This window comes from Solanum verrucosum, unplaced genomic scaffold (genome assembly GCF_900185275.1).
Source record: "Solanum verrucosum unplaced genomic scaffold, falcon-dt-bn FXZP01000255.1, whole genome shotgun sequence".
In the NCBI taxonomy this organism is placed as follows: Eukaryota; Viridiplantae; Streptophyta; class Magnoliopsida; order Solanales; family Solanaceae; genus Solanum; species Solanum verrucosum.
The window spans coordinates 604,616-628,004 of record NW_026020006.1 but is presented as its reverse complement, the minus strand read 5'-3'; the positions used below and the strand labels follow the sequence as shown (position 1 = coordinate 628,004).

The following is a 23,389-nucleotide window of genomic DNA, read 5'->3' as shown; positions in this document are numbered from 1 at the left end:
TCTTGAAAAAAAATAAGGAAATAAGTAAGGTTATGGTGGAACGAACATTATCATCCCTCCATCCTTGATCAAAAGTCTTAAAATTTGTATCTTGAAAATGAAAATATTAGGATAAAAAGGGTTTCCTCCTTTAAATGGGCTTTACATGCAAACGTGGACCCAAGATTTGAAGACGAGAGGACCGAAAATTTTATCAAATGTATTAACCTACATATGAGTTAAATGACCTTACTTGATTGTGGATTGATGATTGTGAGCCCCACCTTGCACCCATGAGGTCGTCTGTTTGAAACTTGTCATCACCGCCCCACATGGTCTGGAGGGGGTCACGGGACCCATTTACACCACAACCCATGATACAACAACATACCTTGTATAATCCCACAAAGTGCTGTGATACATGATCAAATTCAAAAAAATTTTTGGATAACCAAGAGATCCCCAAGGCCAATTGTGCAAGATTGAAAACTTGGTGGATAATGAGTCCACTTACTATCCTCCACTTAAATACTAAGCTTTTGTTGGCAGGATCCAAATCCGTGACATGCACTTAACCCACATATCACGCGGTACGCTCTTACCACTAGACAAATCAATTATTAGATAGGCGACTACTTGTGACAAAGCCACTATCATTAACATATCGGAGCAGAATGTTAAAAATGCTACAATAATTAGGTGATCACTTTCAAAGGTAATGAACAAAACAAGGTATAAAGCTGTATCATCAATGCCAAAAAACATCTTGAATCAAATATGCTATAGTTTAATAATACACAGAAAAGACTAAAAGAAATAGATAAAAAGTATCAATACTTCTATCTCGAAGCAACTTAATTGTACCTGGGCCTTGAAAATCATTGTGATCATGAGCGCAAGGCGAGATTCATAGCAGCTGCACAGGTCCAATTGTTGTACCCAGTTCAGTGCAGATTGAATTGAGGTCGGGTTCCTCTAACAGACTAAATGCACAAAATCCATAATAGGCATGATAAAGATCTGGCAGCTGCTCCGGAGTCTTACCAAAACCACCATACTGTAGAACAAAAAAAAAAAAAAAAAGGTTTGAATTTTAGCAAGCTGAAAAAAAGTCTGTGCTAATGTTCAAGCAATCATAGATGAGATAAAAGAAAGAGGAGAAGCCAAAGCACCTGGGATTGACAGGTGAAAAGAAATTTACGTAAGCCTTCATGGTCTATGAGCTTGTGAGCCCCTAAGATCTTTAGAATTCCTCCCACCCTAATCAAGGATATCAACTTGTCAGGCCAGAAGAAATAAAAATGATATCTATTGAAGATAAAGCAATTCGAACTCACCAGAAAGCATAACAGGTGTCAGTAGCTTTGTTTAGTCTACCTTGGAATCCACCATCAGTCGTTGCCTGTCTCTGCAAGAAGCAACATTGAGTTACACCAAATGCAAGACAGAAAGATGGTATGGACAATTTCTCCATCAAAGGATTGAATTTGACAAATAGTCATCGCTGCCGGAGTTCTTTTTTCCTACTTCCTTACTTTGTTCTACATTACACTTTCTTTACCGTTTGTTATCTGATATCTTTAAATCCTATACGTTTAATCTTTGGAGGAATACTGAAAAGCATATGTAGCAGAGCAAAATAAGAACTTCATACAGTATTCGATGAAATTTTACCTGTAGGCACCAGTCTAGAAGCAAGGGCACGTTTATGAAACAAGAGGAGACATTCTTCGATAATATATCATCTTCAATTAATCCCATCAATCTGAGAGATGCAACCGCACAAAAAGTGGCACCACCTGTGATACTAAACAATCACCCTCTATGAGAACTATTATATTAATAGGAAAATGAACCATCTTTCACTCTACCACTTCAACTTTTGACCCAAGTTGATAAAAGGAAAAGATCATAAAAGAGAGATGAAGGATAAGCAGTTCAAGATATTTAAAATATGTAATCCGATTGAGAGGCTGCCCATAGAAGGAAGGAAACATTCAAAGATGCGCTTATCTATTTATCTTTTTTTTTTCTTTTTGACAAGCTGGATTGGATGATGTTTATCGCATATCATCCTATTGAATGATACACATACTTCCCAGCAAATGGAAGGAGCCACTTAACTGCCTAATATGGGATCTAACAAGATGCATCAATGGGAGTATTCACTCACCATGTGATTCTGAACTAGGAGTTAAACCAAAGCCACCATCGTATGACTGCATGAACCAGACAACAATATTTGACATGAGAAGCATTACCAAGAATCAGTGCAAAAGAAAACTCTAGTGATATGAAAACTCAAGTGATGAATCTATAACATTCACTCCTCATCAATAATCTAAGGAATGAGAAACTTATTTATCATAAGGGCGTCATTTATAATACTTAACCATTTCTAAGACCTTTAATCCTGAAGAGTTTCAAGAGGTTTTTCAGGTGGCAGACTTAAATTGCAATTGAGAATACACAAATATTGAACAAAATCTAAATTTCAAAATAAGGATGTGAATGCTCAAACGTTCTCTGTGGAAGTAAGAAAATTCCCTAATAACAGTCCTGTCTATGACAGATTGCGCACCTCAACTATATAAAAATAAATACTTAACTGGGTTTGTTTACAGCCAATAAACTAAACACAGTAATGTTGGTACTCCCTCCGTCCACAATTGTTTGGCAGGTATACTAAAAATAGATGTTCAAGATTAATTGTCAATTTAAACAATCAAGAAATAATTAGTCACTTTTTTCCAATTTTGCCCTTAATGATTGTGTAGGTCAATTGAAAAGTTATGTGGACTTTTGGTATTCTTGATATAGTAGGATTATATTAGTCAAATTACACCTTGTATTAAATTTTCCTTGAGGGATGTGCATGACCTTACCCTGACAAACAATTGTGGACAGAGGGAGTAATAGGAATGAATTTCTATATGCCAAATATGAGATATCATTTATTTATTTAAGTTCACATCACCTGAGCGCTAACTATATCAAAGATACAGAACAAGAAATTTAGCGAAAACAGATGCTCATATACCTGACAGTTTATTATGTACTCTTTGGCTTTCTCTTTGTCAATGCCACTCCAGTTTTCCAACATGGAAGAGATTGCCGCTGGTATGCAGGTCAGCAAAATCAATTTTCATTCTAAAAGTATTTAAGTTCAATAAGCTCAATAGCAGAGTATCATCATACCTGCACAATATACAAAGCGGAGGTCTGTCTCTGCCCCGCTATGAATGGGCATAAAGCTGGAAGTTGAAGAAAAAAAAGCAGTAGTTAATAAAAAAAAACCTAAATAGGAATAAACACCCAAATCTTCTGAGGTCAATATTGTGGCACACTCTTTTGCATGTCAAAGTTTTTCAATTTGTTGTGGATAAGGAAATGGGAGTGAAAGAAATATGACATACTAATTTCACAGTTGGGACATGTGTACAGGAGCTTTATCAATATTTGTATGTAAAAGATGCATCTAATGGTATAGCTCTCAAGAGGTATTGGCAGAATCAATGATGCATATAACAATCTGTATGTCCTAGCTTTCCAACGGCAATTGTTTAATGCCTTTATACATAAAGAGATGCAAAATTACCATGGCTTAAGTACTTTCAGCACTTTCCTTTTTATTTTTAAATTATTAATCCTTTGTCCTTTTTCTTTGGTTCCCTTCTTTTCCTTTTTATACTTGTTTCTTTTCGGGGCACATACTCCAGGATAGTTGAATTAGTATTTAGTATGCATGAAAAAAATTAATGACCTTCAGAAATAACAAAACAACAAAATCTGAGACCAGACATGCTGAATAAGAGATATAAGCAATCCTTTTTCGCCATTGCACAGTTGTTTCTCAAGGATGTCTAATCAGTTGACCAATTAAATCAAGCCCATTCCAGTAGGTCTAATCTATTGGATTTTATCATGCTTGCATAGAAACTAAGCAAAGAAGATCATACTCCTATATAGTAGATAAGGGCCTGATTCAGGAAATTTTAGTAAATACAACAATTTGAAAAAATGTTAATGTCGTGAGCTAAGAAAATGTTAACTCTGCTTCATAGATTTTGCAGGACACAAAGAAAGAAAGATACAATTTAGTCATCCAGTATGGTCAGTTGATGTCGCCTTGAGAAGGAAGGGTGAAGGAGCCTGATGATGCCACACCTCCAAACTCTTAGCTTCAGGAGACAGGAATAAAGGGTAGAACTCTCAAATCTAGATTCTATATCAAAAAGCAACTGGAAGAGAATGAGGAAATAGGTTGGACAGGTTAATCTTGCCAGCAATATTACTAATAAAGCCCAAACTTACTTGAGTAACACTTGGTCCCTCTATTTCATTCACTCACCTTTTAGCCCATCCTCCTATTCGATAACATTTTAGTGTTCTTGAAAAAATTAATCCATTTAATGTTTGACAATCATTCATGAACAGTTATAAACTTATTGTAACTCATCGAACATGTAATGGTTCTAGCAAACAGAACAGTGCTCACCACATGATCCTTACAAGCTGAGATCCTGGTTATGGGGGGCTTCAGTTTTAAAATTCACTTGGAGCATACAAAAGAAATGAAGCTTTGCCTGGTGAACTACAATGGTATATTGCATGCAAATGAAAAAGGGTTTAAGCATTAGTTGCAGTATACCAGTAGATGGTTCTGTCTGTTTTTTGTAATTCTAGACTTCTAGCTAAATCAATATGAGGTTGAATAGACAACGCCCACCAGCTGAAATGTGCTGCTCCACTTTGTGAATGCTAATAACAGAATTGGTGGTCTGTAAAGGTCAGAAAGGGGTATACCACTTACCTGAGGTAGGAGTTCCGGATAGTATTATCCCTATTTGTCTCATTCATTTTATTTACCAACATGCTTTGCAGGACAAAAGTTTACTAGTTACTGATTTTAAGATAAGAAAATGATATCTCCAAATTGAGAACCAATGGGGTTGGTGCCTGGGTATAGAGTGCATTTACCATTGTACCTTCTACCATATGTGCTACGAGAGTAAGCAAAAACAATGGCGTATAGACCCAAGGGTATTTGAAGTTTAACAAAGAACTTTTTTGTTTTAATGAAGTAACAAAGAACAAAGAACTTTGTTAGAGACAAAATAAGGAGGTTAGGTTAGATTCAGAATGTAGCACTGATCAAAGAATTGAAAACAATAGAAAGTAAGGCCATACAAAGTACCTCCCATCATGTTGCTGAAGATTTTTCATTGATTTGATGATTGACATGGAATCCAGTAGTGAAAAATCATAGCCAAGAGTCTTCAATATGGATAGTGCACAGTAAGTACTTGCCAAATGACTGCAATTTGGGAGTGCATTCTGTGTACAGACCATAAGACGAGTAAGTCCAGAGGAATAAGTTTTCTAGATCGGTTTTTTTATCCTCAACAACAATTAACAGTTAATAATAACCACATTCTTGTACCCCATAGTCATTTGGTTGAAACTGAGAACTTCTAGAACCATGGAACCCATAAAATTGTCCTGCACAAAACCAGAAGTCCCAATAAATTTCTAATGTTTTCAACTTAAGGACTGCTTGACTAATCAAAGTCGCTTCTCTACATTAACTGAACCATACCATTGCTCAAGTCAGCTTCGTCTTGCGGATGAGCTTGCAGTGATAAAACCCAATTAATCACCCCTTCTTTGTCAACCTGGAGTCAGTAAAAAGATCACTTCTGCTAGCCAGCTTTTCTAAACATTAAAAATTAGATAATTATCACGTTTTAGGCTTTTCCAGTTTGCAAACACCTTCAAATTTGATTATGCTGCATTAAATTTTATTTTTACACTATCTAAAAAGTAGGGTGTAATGAGCTGAGTCATTACTTATTCAAACAACAGCGTATAAGGAAGTTTAGCACAGGGATTAACAATTCAAAAGTTAGTATGTACGGGTGGATGGCTGAGATTAAAAGGTAAGGAGCAACTCAAATTAAACCTATCATCACATATAAAACCAATTCAATTAGAAAGAAGAGGCATAAATCTGGTATGATATTCTCTTCTCTCTCTTTCTCCAATTCTAGTTTCTCTATATCCTCACAATCTTCTCAATCAATCTCAATTGTGATCCACAGAAACTTCCTAAATCACTCACCTAACATCGGGTTCATCTTTTCAGGTATGGTGGTGATTTTAGTATTGTGATTGGAGTGAAGATTAGTCATATATCTGGATTTTTTCTCATTTAGCTGTTTTTTATTGCTTTCATTGTAATTCGAGTCCTTGTCGGGCAGTTTGGCTCATTTCTGATATAATTCTATTAGTGGTTAGCTCGATAATTCAATTTCATGCAATATTAATTGAATTTGGTTGAATTATCTGAGTTCATTTTGTTTAGAACATTACATTTGGTATCCGAGCAATGATTTTGGCTATAAAAGCGTCATATAAACAGCACAGATGCAATATAAAACAATTTTATAATTAGAATCATTTCAGTAGATGATTGAGAAGCAAATACAGATATCAATTCTGATAAAAACAGTATTAACTACATATAGACAAAAATATAAATATTTTCACTTCTCTGAGAGTAGTGAAAACATTGTTGATATCTAATCGACGGTGAACTGAAAGGTCGAGAGAAATACGTACGCGATCGAGAGAGCGAAGGATATCGAGACCGCAGACGACGAAGTAAGCAAGAGTGAGGCGATTGATATCCTGCGATTGGTAAGGTGAAGGTAGTAGCTCAAGCATCATCTCTAAATAACAAATATGGCGATTTCTGTCGAAGAACATAGGGATAGGGATTGAATCTAGCTCAGATTCTAGATCGGATAAGCTCAGAAACTCATTATCTTCCTCCGCCATGGTAGGGACTAGTCGGAAAACTACCGGCGGCGAGAAAATCCGGCGACTCGGAGTATTCACTATTTTTGTTACAATGGCATAAGCCCTTTTTACGTTTTTAGTTTTTTCAAATTCCTTGTTTTTGGACTCTTATGCCCCTCTTTGTTCGGTATCTCTATTGTAGTTTGACTAATCTGCATTCACATTTTGCAGGGCTCATTTGGAGTCGTATTTTCATATTAGAATTTGAAATTGAGACCTTTAATTAAGGGAGAAACCATTTCATCCATGACACCCAATCTAGGGGTGGTTTAGCCATAAAAGTTACATTTTTTCTTTAATGAGTTAACTATGAAAATAATTATTAATAATAATAATTAGTCTTATATATGTCAATTATAAAATTTTCTCAATTTCAAATTAACATGAAGTTGTATTTCAAATTTAGAAAATGGTTTGTACGTAGCTTATTTTACGATTCACTTTTCACTTCTAAAATTATACTTTGGTACATTCAAGTGTTCTTTGCAAAATAAACATAACTGAGCACAATTCTTGATACAAAATATATAAAAAAAACTAGTTTCATTATTTTGTTATGAGATAGACAAGTGGTGATATGACTTCTTCACGTTTAACTAAAGATCTCGTTTGAACACTGAAAATGGAGTTACTCTTAATACAAAGTGTCTTTCTTTTAACATATCCTACACAACGTGAATCTAAATTAAACAGATCGATAGATACTAGTACCACCACAAGTGACAGCTACAGCTTAGATTCTTGATATATATATATAATTCCGTTTGACATTGAAGAGACTCACTCGTGCAATGACAGTTGAATTCATTTTCATCTCGACATTGTTTTTGGCACATTTGACAGTACCATCGCAATTTCTGCATTCCCTTTGCTTTAATTCTGTTAGCAATTGCCTTCGGAGTCAAGAAATCGTTTTTTCCCATTTGAAAATAAAGTAACGAAGCAGAGAGAGTTTTCCACTATAAAGGAACAGAAAAGAAAAGTTTACAATACCTTAGAATCACCAACTGCGTCCCGTGTATATATAGATTCTAAGTAGTCCTAATTGAATAAGGAAAAGGTTCTCCCGGTTCTAGAAGGATAATATATTTGTTTCCCAAAATTATTAGGACAACTCTGATAGAGAGAAAGAGAGAGATAAAGGCAAAATGACCCTCTAACCTATTAGTCAATTCCCAACTACACACCACTACTTCACGAGAGTCCTATTATCCCCTGAACCTTTTATTTTTAATAATTTGTAGCCCTTAAATGCTGACATGTCCAAGAAGATGAATGCACTTTCCTTAGGCGCGTAAGAACTTATCTAAAGCATATAATCTGCATTTTAAATCCATGTGTAAGATGAAATCAACCTAAAATCAAGGCTGCCAGTTGTAGCTTGCATTTTTTGGCCATTTTCTCGAAAAAATCTTCTTTCTTCTTCCTCTTTTCTGCCATTTTCAAAGCTTAAGTTTTATCATCTTCCATTTCAAAGCTTCCAATGGTATCTTTCATTTGAAAGCCTGATGTTATGTTGTGGGGTTCGTAATCCTCTCTAATGCTCTCTGATTTCAAATTTAGTGTTCGAAATTTTTCTCCCCTATAAAAAATTATAACATTTTTGGGTACGGAAATTCATCGATAAGGTTTGAAATTTCTTCTCCTTGTCGATGTCCATAATATAAGTTATTTCCCTCTTCAACTCATAAATATAAAATTGCCGAAAACGTACACGCATTATTTTCCTCCTCCCTCTAAGAAGAGTCGTGAAAATACTTTTCTCCTCTTCATCACTAGATCTGCCCCTCAAGATTAAAAAGATTGTCAATTTTTACTCACTTGGGTCACCATAACTATGTGTTCTTCTGCTAATAGAATAAGCTAAGCAAAAATGAATGTTTGAAAAATTAATTCTTGAAATGGTAAAAAGTGAAGTACTAAGAAAAATCATTTCTGGATGTACAAAAATTACTTGTCATTGAAGTTGTAAAAGAAAGATTGATACACAATTGAATCATACATATTATTGGATAGTTTGAAATTAGAAATTTCATCCTAACTTAAAGAGAAAAGTAAAGGAAGTGGGCTCATTGAATATGAAATACGAAGAAAAATAGAAATGATAGGAGTGGGCCCCGCGCATGTATACAAACATGTATATGTAAATATATTGTTATTTGTTATTAGTATGAAATTATACATCTCTGCAACAAACCAATAACTTAAATTCTATTAACCATTGTAATTGGTTATATTGTTGCATAATTACTCGTGTTAAATAAGGAATTGTGCAACTAATGACGACAATTAGAATTGTATCTTAGCTTTGATACAATTTCCTAGGGGCGTACAAAACTGAACTGAAAATAGAATCAAACTGCATATTGAGTCAAACCGAGAAAAAAAAACTCGACTAGTGGTTGGTTTGATTTGGTTTGGTGTTGGAAAAAAAAAACCCGACTATATTTGGGTTGGTTTGGTTTTAACTAAAAATAAACAACCCAAGACCAAACCAACCCGACATTATATATATAATTTTAAAATTTTATTTTATACATAAAAATATTTTCTTTGATGTAATTTTTAAATATTTCTTATACTTTATCATAGTTTTTATCTTTTAATATAGAGAAAATGGTCTAACCCCCCCCCCCCCCCCTCCCCCAACCTATACCCGAAATCCCAACTACACACTCCAACTTCAAGAGTGTCCTATAACCCCCCTGAACTTTATATTTCTCTATTTTCTACACACTTAAACGCTGACCTGTCGTAGGAGGTGTTCTCACCTCCTCTAGGCGCGTTAGAAGGTGAATTTTGACGAAAATTTCTGAGAAAATAGTCATCTTCTCCACCCTTAAAATAAACCATTGTTTCTTCTCCATAGCAACAAAGACCAAATTCTCATACAAAAATTAAATTGGGTTTACATCAAATTCAATTGAACTCCCTAATGAGAATGTTTTTTTTCCTTTTTTTTTGTAGATCCTTTAATTATCAATCTCAAATTTCAATTAATAAATGAAAGGATTCAATCTCAATTGACCTCCATTAATGGCATTGCTAGTGCTTTCGTTTGTTCTCCCTCTTTTGCTGCTTGACCATCAGCCACCACTGTCGCCATCTCCAGCGAAACCCAAACCACCAACAAAACCCTGTTCTCCTCTTCCCCTCTCCTCTTATCTCTCTCCCATTCCGAGACAACCACCATGAAGACCTACCTCTGTTCTCACAACAAGGTCGATATTCATCTTTGTTTCTCACAATTCCATAGGAATTTGAAAGAATTGGGGGAAGAAATTACCTTAGAGATTTTAAGAAATTGGGAGAGTATAGGAAAAAGTGAAAGGAATTATAAAAAAATTGAAAAAAATAAATAAATTAGTTAGAATTTTCACCTGCAAAACGCGTGAAGTTCACAGGCCAACACATATCCGGTTATGGCTTTTTAGGGGTGTAATTATTACAGTTTTAAACAATTCAGGTGGGTGATAGGGCTCCTGTAAAGTTGGAGTGTGTAGTTGGGATTTCGGGTATAGGTTGGGGGGATTTTAGACCATTTTCTCTTTAATATATTATTTCAAGTTTGCAACTAAGAATTCTAAATGGTTCAATAAAGATTATAGTACACAGATGTTGGTAATTATAATAAAGCTTAAATCAAAATCAAATTAATACTAATGCAAAAAGAAAATCAATTCAACACTAAGAATGACAATAATATTGAATATTTGTTCCTTGGTTTTACATTGGTTTAGACAATTCAAATACATAATCTAATTTTAATTTCCTTTAATATTTAGTCATGTAACTAATACTTATTAAATTTATTTTAGCATGATTTAGTACTTTTAAATTATGATCATTTTCATTATGACTTGTTAATTTGCAATATTTGTTTTACTCAATTTCATTATTATTATTTTTTTGTTGGATATTTTAGTGTCATTACTCATATCATATTTTGTGTTATTTTCTTAAGAAACACCTTAGATAGTTGTATTTTGGTAGGACTAAAGAAAATTTTAAAATACAAGTAAATTATATGTTTGTATGAATACTTTACCGGAAAAACCCGAGGTTGAAAAACTCAAGTTTAATTGGTTCGGTTTGGTTTATAGATTTAAAAATCCGACACAAATGGTTTGGTTTGATGTTAGAAAAACCCGAACCAACCCGGCCATGTACACCCCTACAATTTCCCCACAACTCCGATATAAAAAAAAAAGAAAAAAGATAAGATGTTATATAAATAGCAAAAATCCCGTTGAATGTAAAATATACACATATATTATATTTTTTATGAATTTTTCTCAATATTTATTTGTTTAAGTGTTTATATCAAATTATGAAAAATTTATATAATTGATTAATAAGGTTAAAATACATGTTAATTAGTAACTATAGCTAAGTGCTAAGTATTAATATCCACATGTCATGTAACTTTTCAATACATTAGCAATATTATGACATCAAATTTACTTAAATTCAATACTTTCAACGTGAAATATAAATTAATATAAGAATTCACTAAAGTTAACACATTGTAAATCTGAGTTCAATTTTAAAAATACAATACATTCAATATAAAAAAACCTTATTGATTAAACTCGTAAATTTTAAATTCTGGATTTACTTTAAGGCTTTAAGCACCCACTAGTCCATCAGTGGAATCAAATTAGTTGGTTGTTTAATTATTCTCTAATTAGAATTTAGAGATATTAATTATTTCTTCTTTTCTGATAATGCATGCATGCAAAAAGTTCTAAAATCCATTAAACAACATTATCATGTCATTAGCTTTCATAGTTAACAAATAATTTGGAATCTTCATGAGAATCATCTCCATGTATTAATCACGTGAGGTTTATTTAGAGGAACATGTTTCAACAACCAAAAGTAGATCTAAGATTTTAAAGAGTACATGACACTGATTGAATGTCGGATTTTCGATATTCGGGTTCATATTAAATTGGAATTCGCGCATTATATGATTAATTTCTGCCGGTGGTAATCCTTACATTACTTTTTTCATTCGTAGGAACTCGAATTCGAGACCTCTAATTAAGGATGGAGATCTCAATCATTCCATCACAACTCATGTTGGAAATGCGCTAATATTCGTTGACATTTGTTACTCCTATAGAGTTATCATATATAATTTAAGTTGATAAAAATAAATACACTATTTTTACTTATATCCTTCTTTGATTGTACTTTTTTAAACCGATGGTCTATCAGAAACAACATCTCTTTCTCATAAAAATAGAAATAAAATTTATATACATCTTATCCTTCCTAGACTCTACTATAATGCTACATTCAGAGATGGATATAGCATATTTATTACGAGTTTAATCAAACTCAATTTCTTCGACACATTATTTATTATTATTATTAATTTAAAAGTGAAATACATTTCAAATTTTAAAGGCAAATAACTACAATCCATAACTTCAATGATAGATCTACCCTCAGACTAGAGCTGTCCCAATTATGTGACAGCAATATATTGAACAAATAATTGCATGTAAAAAATAAAATAAAAAGCTGCACAAAGGTTATTGCCTTACTTTACAACTAATAAATAATGTAATGCATGTCATAGAAAATTGGGTCTACTTTTTTTTTTTTTGCATGAAAATGAGCTCAAAAGACATATATTCCTTAAATAAAAAATTAATCAAAGGAATTAGATTTTTTAAATTAATTAATCAAAGGAATTAGATTCTTACTTCACCACCCCCCTTAAAAAAAATAGATATAATATACATCTATCTCTTTTAATTATACACATCAATCTCAAATATAAAATGTATATTTACGGCTTATTGAAGCGAATGAGTATAATTAAAAAACATAACATATTTTATTTGATTTAACTTAACTATCTAACAGACAAATGAGAACACATGCAAGAAATTTTAAATTTTGAAATGTGGAAGTATCTTATTGTAATACTTTATTAGGAGTTAAGATATTTAATTGAAATAACGCTTAGTTCGAATGTCTGAATAAAATATTCTGACAAATTTAAAGAGTTGGTTATGTATTAAGCCTAACAAATCGCAATAGTGATTAAATTTATAAATTATATTTTCTAAACTCACTTTATTATGCCAGACTATTTATTATAATATGTTTCAACTCTTTCATAATTTGGAAGTAACATCTAACTTAATATCATAGCCACATACATGTAGTACCAACTAAATGGAGTGGTATTATTAATTTGATTTGTTGTATTAAAACAGTAAGTTGGTTATCTAATTAAGTGCAAAACATTCAATTTATTTAAGTTATTCAGTTTGACAATGTGCTTAATTTTCGAAATTCAACATATAGTATAATATATATATACTAGTAAAGAAAGTTTGGGCGTTGTCCGGGCCCAACATTAATAAAGTTATATTGTTACTCTCTCCGTCCCATATTAGATGAGAATCTTACTAAAAATATTTTTTTCATATTATTTGAGCACTTATTAAATTAGGATAGAATTAATTAATTCTTTTCCATTTTACCCCTACAATTAATATGACCATTCCTATATTGTATGTGTATTTTTTGTAACTCATTTCAATGTGCATTGATATAAACAAAGGGCAAAATGGTGAAGTCTTCCAATGTATTAATGATTTCTTACTCACCGTGTAAAGTTGGAAGTGTCCATCTAATATGGGACGGAGGGAGTATAGTCTATGTATTGTTATAAAATTAGTAAAGATTGTTATAATATATTTTGCTCATAAGTGAGCTAATATAGAAACTTATTTGTCATTTGTCTTTTTAATTTCAATTTTAAATAGCAAATAAATGTAGCGATAAGATTGAGAGTAGAAATGAAGCATATCTTTCTAAATTTAAGTAAAAATAAATAGAGTAGAAGTAACATTAGGGTTATCGATAGGACGATTCATTCGGTTATTTTAAAAAAAATTATATCATTCAATTTTTCGGCTATTTTATAATGTATAACCAAAATTAAAAGTTTAAAATCATCCGAATCCTAATTTATGTGACACAAGCAGTACAAAAATTAGTCTTTTTTTTGTTGTCTTGTAGATATTTTAAGTTATTATTTATTGTAAATTATAGTACTTTTTATTAAAGTTTTTAATAACATATGTTACTTTTTATGTTTGAGAGTTAAACCAACTTTTTTTTATATGTCTTTTAATTTTATATGTGTTTTGTCCTTTTTCATTTTCAAAAACTAATACTCTCTCCATTTCATTTTATATGTCATTTTTTTTATAAATATATTAGTTATTCCCTCTTCTTATTGGAACACATGTTGACTTCTTATATAGTAGTTATTCCCTCTTCTTATATAGTAAAATATATATTAGTTATTCCCTCTTCTTATTGGAACACATGTTGACTTCTTATATAGTAGTTATTCCCTCTTCTTATATAGTAATTATATAGTAGTTATTCCCTCTTCTTATATAGTAATATATATATAATAAAATAATTAACCCATCTACACGCCCCCTCTATAAGGGTACGTGTTTTCGACCATGTTTTTAATAGTGTTTCGATGGAAATGTTCGTCGAAAATTTACATTTTTTTTTAGTAGTGTTATATGTGTAATTTAAATTTACACACATTTGAGAGTGGGTTTTGTTTATGTACATAAAAGAAGCATAGGAAACAAGGAGAAAAGAAAGAAAGATACTTTTGATGGTGACATCCCACCAGCGTTTGCCTTTTCCTTTTTAAAATCAAACGTTTATATAGTTTTCGATTTTATATTCAGTATCTGCATTAAGTCTAATTCATTTAGGATTTGTGTGTTGCATGTCCCATTTCTGGAGGGAGCGCACTACTAATAAGATTGTTTTCATTCCTAAGATTTGAACCTAAAATTTCTAGTTAAAAATGGAAGAATCTCAACTAATATCTCATATTAGTAAACGCTTATATATATCTACATAAATGTGTGTGTGTGTTATATTAGAATTTAGGGTTTCTTGTTTGAATATAAGCAATATTTTAGCTTGATCTCATAAATATGCATCATGCATGGTCTACTAATGCTCTCCACTTTTTTGTGATCATGATTTCGTGTTCACGATTAATCACTAGCTAGTTATATGACTCGACTAGTTCATTTTCACATCACAAAGGGCTAAACACTTTTTAGAAATTTCTCAAGTGTTTAATGTGATAATAAAGTATGTTTTACGATCACATATTATCAAAAGAAATTTCTACTACTTGACTCATAAAAGAATTAGTATAATTAAGTTATATATACATCATCAGTTCAAGTTATCTTGATCTATTTTAGCAATATAATTAGCCTCTTTTATTTTCAATATTATAAATACGATATTATTAAGGAGGCTTACTAATTATAAATATCTTTTAAATGACTTGACAGTACTAATAATTAACTTTTAACTCTAAAAATAATAATCGTATGTCTCTTTCATGATTGAAACTAGACATCATAAAAGAATGTAACTATATATATCCTTGTTCAAACCCTAATATTTACAAGCTAATTAAGTGAAGCAAAATGAAAAGAAAAATATAATTAAATAAAGTTTCTTCCTTTATATTTCTTCTCTCTTTTGGTCTTTCTTCTTTGCTTAACTTTCTTTCTTTAATTCCCACTAGTGTGATATTCTCCACTATATATCAAACTTTTACAAAAGAGAGAAATATTTGGAGCATCAACTAGTACAATATTAATGGCTTTCTCATCTATTCCTTTCTATCTAGATCCTCCCAATTGGCATCATGAGGTAAATAAGAATTTATATTCATCTATATTAGCTTCTTCATCACAAAAAATAAAAAATAAAAATATTGGGGGAAAAGATAAATGTTCCCACTTTCTTTAATTTTCCAAAAATCCTTAATTGAATATACTATTACACCATATAATAGTATTTGATTTTTCTTCTCTCTTGCAAAATTTGTAGCAAGGAAATCATCATCAACAACAACAACAACAACTCGGTGTTACTAATGGGAACTCCTCTCAACTCTCGCCAGCTGTTTTGCCACCTCCAGAAGCAACAACATCACCAGGAGGAGGTGGTGGTCCAGCTGGCTCAATTAGGTCTGGCTCGATAACAGAACGAGCCAGGCTAGCAAAGATAACACAACCAGAGACGGCCTTAAATTGTCCACGTTGTGAGTCCACAAACACTAAGTTTTGTTACTTCAACAACTACAACCTTTCTCAACCTCGTCATTTTTGCAAGACTTGTCGGAGGTATTGGACTAGAGGTGGCGCTCTGAGGAACGTCCCCGTGGGAGGTGGATGTAGGAGGAACAACAAGAGATCAAGTAGTAAAAGAACTAGATCATCAAAATCCCCAATTAGAAGTGAAAGATCAAGAAATGTCCCAATTATTACTTCTAATAGTACTACTACTATTACTTTTCCTAGCCATTTTCCTCCTCCAAGTACACATTTGTCATTCTTGAATACCCCTTTTCATAATTTCAATCACTTCAATTCTACACAAAATGGTTTGAATTTTGGAGAAATTCAACCTCATGAGGGTGATGCAACATTTGTGGACCAATTTAGACATCAACAAATGCAACAATTTTCTTTCTTCTCCCCCTTAGAACAACCTAGTAATCTATATCCAATTTATAGTGAATTTGGGATTAGTCATCATGATTTGGAAAATGTGAAAGTGGAAGAGAATAAAAGTAGTACTAGTACACAAGGGATGAATTTACAAAGAAATAACAATTTGGGGGTTAATCAATTTTGGACAAATTATAATATTTCTAGTACTTCCACTAGCCAACTATTGTGATTTTCTTGATCCATCTTCAAGAGAAAACCCTATCAAGCTGCTTGAGTAGTTCTTATTTTCTTCGGATAATGGTGACGTCCTGGCCAACTTTTGTACACATTATGTCACATGTGTACCTACTGTCTCTCAGTACCAGATTACTTTGCCTATCAAGACTTATATGCAACAAACTTGAGCTTTTCGTTTAACTTCTATACATGTTCCTACTTATTGGAAAACTCTGCTCATCCAGGCTTATAACGAGCAAGTAGAACATTCATTTCGAGTTGCTTCTACAAAATTCTCAAAGCTTTAATGGTAGGTTTCTAATTTCTTGTTCTCATTGTTTGTTTTTTTGAGTATTGTGTTTGAAAAATGTAGTATTATTGTTTTGAAAATTTGATCCATTCAAGATCTTCAAGCATCATCTAACATGAAGTTGATGATTGTGATTCTAAGAGATGTAATCCAATGCACTGTACTAAATGACTTGATTATATATTGAGTTTAGATTAATTAGCTATATGATCTTACTATTATTATTATTATTATATAGTAGTCGAGTAAAAATAATAAATTCAGTTGAACTCAAAAACTTACCTTAAATTCATGTAAATTATCTTAAAACTCTTTTGATTTAGTAGGCCAGAATAACACATATATACATAACATAAATCAACTCATTATATTAACATTACATTTTCACTTTATTATATAATTCAAGTTGAAAATAACGAATTTAATTGTATTGGATAGAACCCCTCAAATTTGAAGAAAGTACAATATATGCAGATCTTATTTATACCTCGTAATTGCAGGATATATTTACTATTCATGTGGCACTGTCAGTGATGATTGCTTAGCCAATCAGAGCAACGGATACTTAACTAACCGTCCAAACTTTGTTCATTAAATGCTACAAATTCACCTCATACTTTTTCTCAATTCGGTGTTTAGTATTTGTATTAGTGTTTGATTAATTTGAATTCGAATTGAAATATGACTTATTTGAGAGAAACATTTCTTATATATACCAAAGCTTAAAATTAAAATCTCTAACTAAAAAAAAGCTATCTCGATCATCCACTACATCACGTCTTTTTTCAGTTTCCATTAAAAAATAATAATTTATCATTCTCTTGTTATATACTATAACTACTATTTGTAGTACTTGTTTGTTTGTTGTATGTATTGAATAGAGAGATGAACAGAAGGAAAAGCCAAAAACCCCAAATTTTGCACGCAAAACAATGCTAATAGAAAAAGTAATAGCCTCATTATTGATACTTCGTACAAAATACAGAGTTATATCTATTTTTGAATCTCACGTTAGTTGAAGTTAAGAGTTGTCGTTTATCTGCTTCATCTATTCTAATTTATGTAATTTTATTAATTTACTAGCTTAGAATATTTAAGATTACGAATTTTGAAAAATAATGTAACTATATGAGTAATCGAGTATATACTATATTATGACATGTTTAAGACTCTCTTTTAAAAATCTTGTTTGTTTCATTCTTTAACTCCTTCGGTTTATTTTTATTTATGTAATATTCTTTTCTTTTTAGTAATATATGTGTATCCTAAAGAGAAACAAGATATTTTAAACTTCTAATGTTACATCTAACGAAATAATTTATAATTATAAAGTACTATTGTACTCGTTTTAGATTATAAGTTGTTTTTTTTAAAAAAATAAACGTTTAATTTTTTTAATTTTTTTTAAAGGAAGGAATCTGAATGGAATTTGCTTTTGCAATAACCAAGACTAATAAATTTTACTAAGAATAAAGCTTCACAAAGCAACAGTCAAAAAAGCATCTTCATCCCATCACGTACTTCCTCTAGCCCCACTACTTGTCGAGATTATAGTGTTATTTTTATCTATATGTTAAGATCATAGCGGAGCAAGAAATTTGATAAAAGATGTGATAAATAAAATATACACTCATAATAGCTAATATTAAACATTTATAATCTGTACACCATATAATTAGTTTCCAACAAAGAGATTAACGACGATGACTGTGGAGTCTGAAAAGAATAAAGTGTACACATACCTTATTCCTATATCGTATACATAGAAAAAACAGTTTTTCATAAATTCTTGAGTCAAAGAAATGATACCCTTAAATTTTTTACAAAACGATAATATTTTCACAACAATAAACGAATTTTACAAAGTAGTTACAAGGACATGACCAATAGACTATCACATTACTAATTTTACATGAACTTTACAAAGTAATTACATTCAAAAGCTTTTTTAATTTCTTTTTGTAACAATTGTACCTTAACCACACATATTCATATGAAACACAAAAATAAATATATGGTAGCAAAATATCATAGAATTATGCAGCCATTTACATTCTCATCGCTTAAGACGCTATAATAGGTGTGAGGCATTGACGATGATGCTGATGGTGGTGGTGCCTGAAAATATTCAAAAGGCAAAGGAGGAGCTGATGGTAGCGGTGGTGGTGTCATAGGCAAGGGTTGACAATTGAAGGGTCGCGCCCTACCCCAATTTTCTATTTGGGGCGGGCAATCATAGTCACAACAATATCCATGATGATTATGACTATGATTTATAGCCGTACAAAATGTCTGAATTTTGTCATTAGGTTCATTTCTTGGTTCTCCTTGGAAAGTCAACTTAATTGTTTTTGTCACCTCCATGGTTTGCAATCCTGGAATTCGAGATAATTCCTCTAGTTGATTCATAATATCTGGATCGTTCAGTGGATTAATCACTTTATTAGATTGCGTGATAATCTGAACATTTTTCAAATTATGCCCTTCCTCAAATCCTGAGTGAACACGAGATGCTTTGTCGACTGGACTGTCTTTTATCGGAATTCCTTGTTCCCATAAGAGTTGTGCCTTTCTCCCATGTTTTTCTAACATGGTTATAATTGTTGCAGGATCAACTATGCCTGAAATTACTATATTTCCAAGTTTTGCATCAATTTTCAATGAATGTACACCTTGAACTTTTAGCAACATGTTTTTCAATTTTTTCTCACAAATTTTGCAATGGATTTTTAGGTTGAGAGCAAATGTGTTTGGATAAACTAATGAATATGCCATTTGAAATTGCAAAATTATTTTCTTTTTCTAAGAATAGAGTTGTGAAATTGTAAGTTATAATTTCTCTAAGTTGCTTTTTGAAATACTTATATAGACTTACACATAAGAGTATACATCCATGTAGTCCGATCCGATTCTTTTCTGAATTCCGTGCATAGCGAAAGCTTGATATATCAGACTGTTTTTAATAGATAAATTTACATAAGGCCGCTAAGTATACAATACATCCTTGTGATTCGACTCTTTTTAAAAAAAATTGCGTACATAGCTGAACCTTGGTATACCAAATTGTCTTTTTTTAATCGATAGACTTACGTAAGGCTAAGTGCAATATATTCTTATGGTTCAACATTTGTCTAAATTCCATATATAACGAAAACTTAGTATATCAAACTGTCTTTTTTTAATAGATAGACCAACATGAGGCAAGGAAATAAGTACGCGGTGTATTTATTGACTAATCTATCACTTTATAATATCATATATATATAAAGTCTTGGCTAAGTTAATTAATTCAAAGTTTAGCAATTTCACTGAAACTTTCATAGACTATCTGACGTTATATTCATCAATATAATATTTTAGTTTTACAAGTAATATGGAAAGAGGAGTTAATCGTCTTTCAAATGAGCAACTCTTTAGTTTTTAATTTACTTCTAGAAATCAAACTTTTGTCTAACGAGGCATACGTTTTTAAGGGCGTGGGGCATAGCTTTTGACATATCATCATACAAAAATATAAACTTCTAATTTCGTAAAAAGATGAATGGCTATTCAAAAAATCATTTATGTTTTGTTAAAAAATATTTTTTTCCGTACCAAACATACCTAGATGGAAATTACAAAGATACGTTGTTGCATTTGCTACGAAGCTGCAGGGAAACAAAAGTAAATATTTGCTAGTTGAGTTCATTTTATATTAGTCATTTATCTCTCTTCAAAATCAACTGATTATATACTTAGTCAGGAAGATTGTTGTAGGAATGGTTAGCTTTTTCATCTGTTATCACAGGTCTCGGATGCGAATCTTAATAATAATATTGTCTCGGGTTTAAAAACATATATTATACGCCTCATGTAAAAGTAAAAAGAAAAAGAAAGAAACTTTTATTATCACCAAAAGTTGTAATGAAGTGGTAAATTTATGTGTCCTTGATCATAGATTTGGGATTCGAATCTTGAGAAAGAAGTCGTTTTTTTTTTATAGAAAATTACTTTACCACGCCAAAAATAGAACTTTTTGACACAAATTCAGATAACAAAACAATAAACCTTTATATATGTTTCTTGAAACCAAAGTAATCAAATAATTGAATATAATTGTTTCTATATCAATATCGGTATAAGTAGAATAGAAGATTCTAGATCAATATAAAAAACAAATTGCAAGGCAAGTGAATTTGAAATCAAGTTTCTAGTTTGAAAAAAGAAAAAAAAAAAGAGTCAAGATTTTCAACCATATGATTATACATTTTTCTTGAACATTATATTATCTAATTCAATTGACTTTCTTATGTAAGCGGCATTAAAATTGAAAGAGATCTCTTGTCAAACCTACCCTACATCATCGTTTGACTAATTTGTAACATTTTTTTTATAACTTGACTTATTCATTAATTATTACATGTTTTAAGTTAATTTAAAAGAACTTTCAATAACATAATGTGTTGTGTACATAGTAAAATCGAACCGAATAAGTGGACAAATTGAGAATCAACAAAGACCACACTAAGCCTAACACCTGGACGTGCCTAATAAGATTGCTCGTATGTTAGAAGGTTTGGGATCATGTTGCGAACATCTGAGACCATACCATAATCATGTATATCTGTGGAGCTATGAGATTGAGAACCAGATAGCTATCAGTCAGGATAAACTCAAAAGTGTAATTATTCTTGAATAATTTGGAATCCTTCCTAATAGTTGTTATGATACGCATTTGAATTCAAATAAGAGTTCAATGATCCTCTAATATAGTTTACTTTTTTTAATATTAAGAATCTCAATTAGTTAATTTCGATTTATTTCATTTATATTCATTGATAAGGAAACGGGTCCCGTGAAACTTTGAGTCTAATAATCTAATTGGATCACCCCTATTATAACCCGGCCCATAACCTCAATTATTTCCCCTTTTTCTCTTCTTCTTCTTTGCGCGAGAACAAGGGCGAAGAACCCTAATTTCTCCTCAATCGACGTCGATTCACCGTTCCTCCTTTGAATTGAGAAGGTTTCAGAATATTCCAGCAACGGTAAGTATCTTATATCGATTTTTCGTTTCAATTCCGTCCGAAATCGTATTTCCTTATCTGGGTTTGTTTTTGTTTAGTGAAATTCAGCTTGATTGATGCTCAATTATGCTACATGAATGTGTATTTTAAGTAGAATAATGGTCGATTTGTTAAAAAAGATGATGGGTTTAGATGTGTGGTTTTATATTTTATTGGTTTGGTTATGTAATTCTGGTTGTTGCTACAGTTGCTGATCTGCAGGAGGCAATTCATAAACGAAGTGACAGCTTTTTCCCATCTTTCACTGTTAGTCTTGGAAAAGAGGAAAGAAAAATTCAAATTTCCTATTGATATTTTCCAATGGATTTCCCCCCGAAATCACCCCAACTTAGTTCCCCATGCCCATTGGATGAGGATATGTTTTTTGAGCTTAGTTCTGACGCAATAGTCATCTTACACTTTAAAATTATATATCTAGCTTGCTGATTCTAAGTTCCATAGCTTGCCGTTCGTGGTAGGAGAAGTCGCTGTTCTCCCCTGCTCATTGTCTCCAGGTCACTGCCCGTATAAAGGTAATATTCCCCATTCTTGAGATAATGCATTAGGTTTAGTTTGATGATGCTTATGAGATGCGTGTGCCATTTTAGACATTATTCTTTGTAATCCTTGAAATAATCTCTCTGTTATTTGTCATGATATGTAACTTCAAGAACGAGAAACTGCCAACAATGTCTTTATATTTGCTAATAACCATCTGTTATAGTCTAGGAATCTGACTCGTTTGTAAGCTTCCGCTGTTCAGCCATGCCTCTCCTTGTTTTATCTTGTTGTCACCCCTTCATTTTCTTCTTAAATATCATTTACATGTTCATATAGTTTGCGGGGAATGTCTAATTTTGGTCTCTTAGTCAGCTTTCGGGAAGTTGTAATAGCATGAAACACCAAAATATGTTGTAAAGGAATCAAGTAATCCTATTGTGACACCTTACTGGTTGTACCTTTTGAATATCTTAAAAGAGTATCATTAATTTATAGTATATCTATTTACTCTTGAATTTTTAACTTGCCTGATTCATGTGATAAGCAGTTTTGCTTTATATACAAACCATCCTTGTCACTTGAAAGTTTAGGTGTAAATTAAAGCTACTCGACACTTTTCGGTAGTCGTCTCTTTACAAATTTTCATATGAGTTATTTGGTTTTAATTAGCTCCCGCCTTGAACATCATCGGATTGTGTGATTGTTTACTTATAGAATATGGTTAGTTTCTTTTTTTTAGATTATGTGATTAAGAGCATTATTTGGAAACTTGGAATCATGAGATGTTTAGCTTAACTTGTGTTGGCTCTTGCAACATTGCCTCTAATTTAGCTTTAAAATGTTCGTCTCCTCATCTTTGTGGCTAACTTAGCTTGAATAGCATTCTCCGTCTCTTTAGCTGCATTATAGCCATGTTGTTGAACTGACGCCCT

The 23,389-nt window shown here is 31.8% G+C and overlaps 4 protein-coding genes across 5 annotated transcripts in view; 1 reads left to right on the top strand and 3 right to left on the bottom strand.

The window, feature by feature from the left end:
• The window catches only part of LOC125819642 (UDP-glucuronic acid decarboxylase 6-like), a 131,488-nt gene that overhangs the window by 49,227 nt on the left and 58,872 nt on the right, over nt 1-23,389 (bottom strand). The window lies entirely within an intron of this gene.
• On the bottom strand, nt 713-6,893 carry LOC125819640 (geranylgeranyl transferase type-1 subunit beta). The gene is made up of 11 exons (XM_049499101.1): nt 6,601-6,893; nt 5,579-5,654; nt 5,423-5,481; nt 5,177-5,316; nt 3,178-3,233; nt 3,020-3,096; nt 2,153-2,198; nt 1,654-1,778; nt 1,317-1,387; nt 1,152-1,239; nt 713-1,036 (listed from the first exon to the last, which is right to left on the bottom strand). The coding sequence occupies exons 1-11, from the start codon at nt 6,817-6,819 to the stop codon at nt 887-889; spliced, it is 1,107 nt and encodes a 368-aa protein (XP_049355058.1). The 5' UTR covers nt 6,820-6,893; the 3' UTR covers nt 713-886.
• On the top strand, nt 15,467-17,020 carry LOC125819646 (dof zinc finger protein DOF3.6). The gene is made up of 2 exons (XM_049499110.1): nt 15,467-15,579; nt 15,760-17,020. The coding sequence occupies exons 1-2, from the start codon at nt 15,526-15,528 to the stop codon at nt 16,612-16,614; spliced, it is 909 nt and encodes a 302-aa protein (XP_049355067.1). The 5' UTR covers nt 15,467-15,525; the 3' UTR covers nt 16,615-17,020.
• Nucleotides 18,940-19,602, bottom strand: LOC125819422 (uncharacterized). The gene has a single exon (XM_049498853.1). It carries the CDS (start codon nt 19,600-19,602, stop codon nt 18,940-18,942), a length of 663 nt encoding a protein of 220 aa, XP_049354810.1.

Coding starts and splice junctions, on each gene's coding strand:
- LOC125819640 (XM_049499101.1), bottom strand. CDS start 6,819: ATGGCGGAGGAAGATAATGAGTTTCTGAGCTTATCCGATCTAGAATCT. Junction 5,482..5,578: donor CGAAGCTGACTTGAGCAATG/GTATGGTTCAGT, acceptor GGTTTTGTGCAG/GACAATTTTATGGGTTCCAT. Junction 1,240..1,316: donor GACACCTGTTATGCTTTCTG/GTGAGTTCGAAT, acceptor ATCCTTGATTAG/GGTGGGAGGAATTCTAAAGA.
- LOC125819646 (XM_049499110.1), top strand. CDS start 15,526: ATGGCTTTCTCATCTATTCCTTTCTATCTAGATCCTCCCAATTGGCAT. Junction 15,580..15,759: donor CTCCCAATTGGCATCATGAG/GTAAATAAGAAT, acceptor CAAAATTTGTAG/CAAGGAAATCATCATCAACA.
- LOC125819422 (XM_049498853.1), bottom strand. CDS start 19,602: ATGTTGCTAAAAGTTCAAGGTGTACATTCATTGAAAATTGATGCAAAA.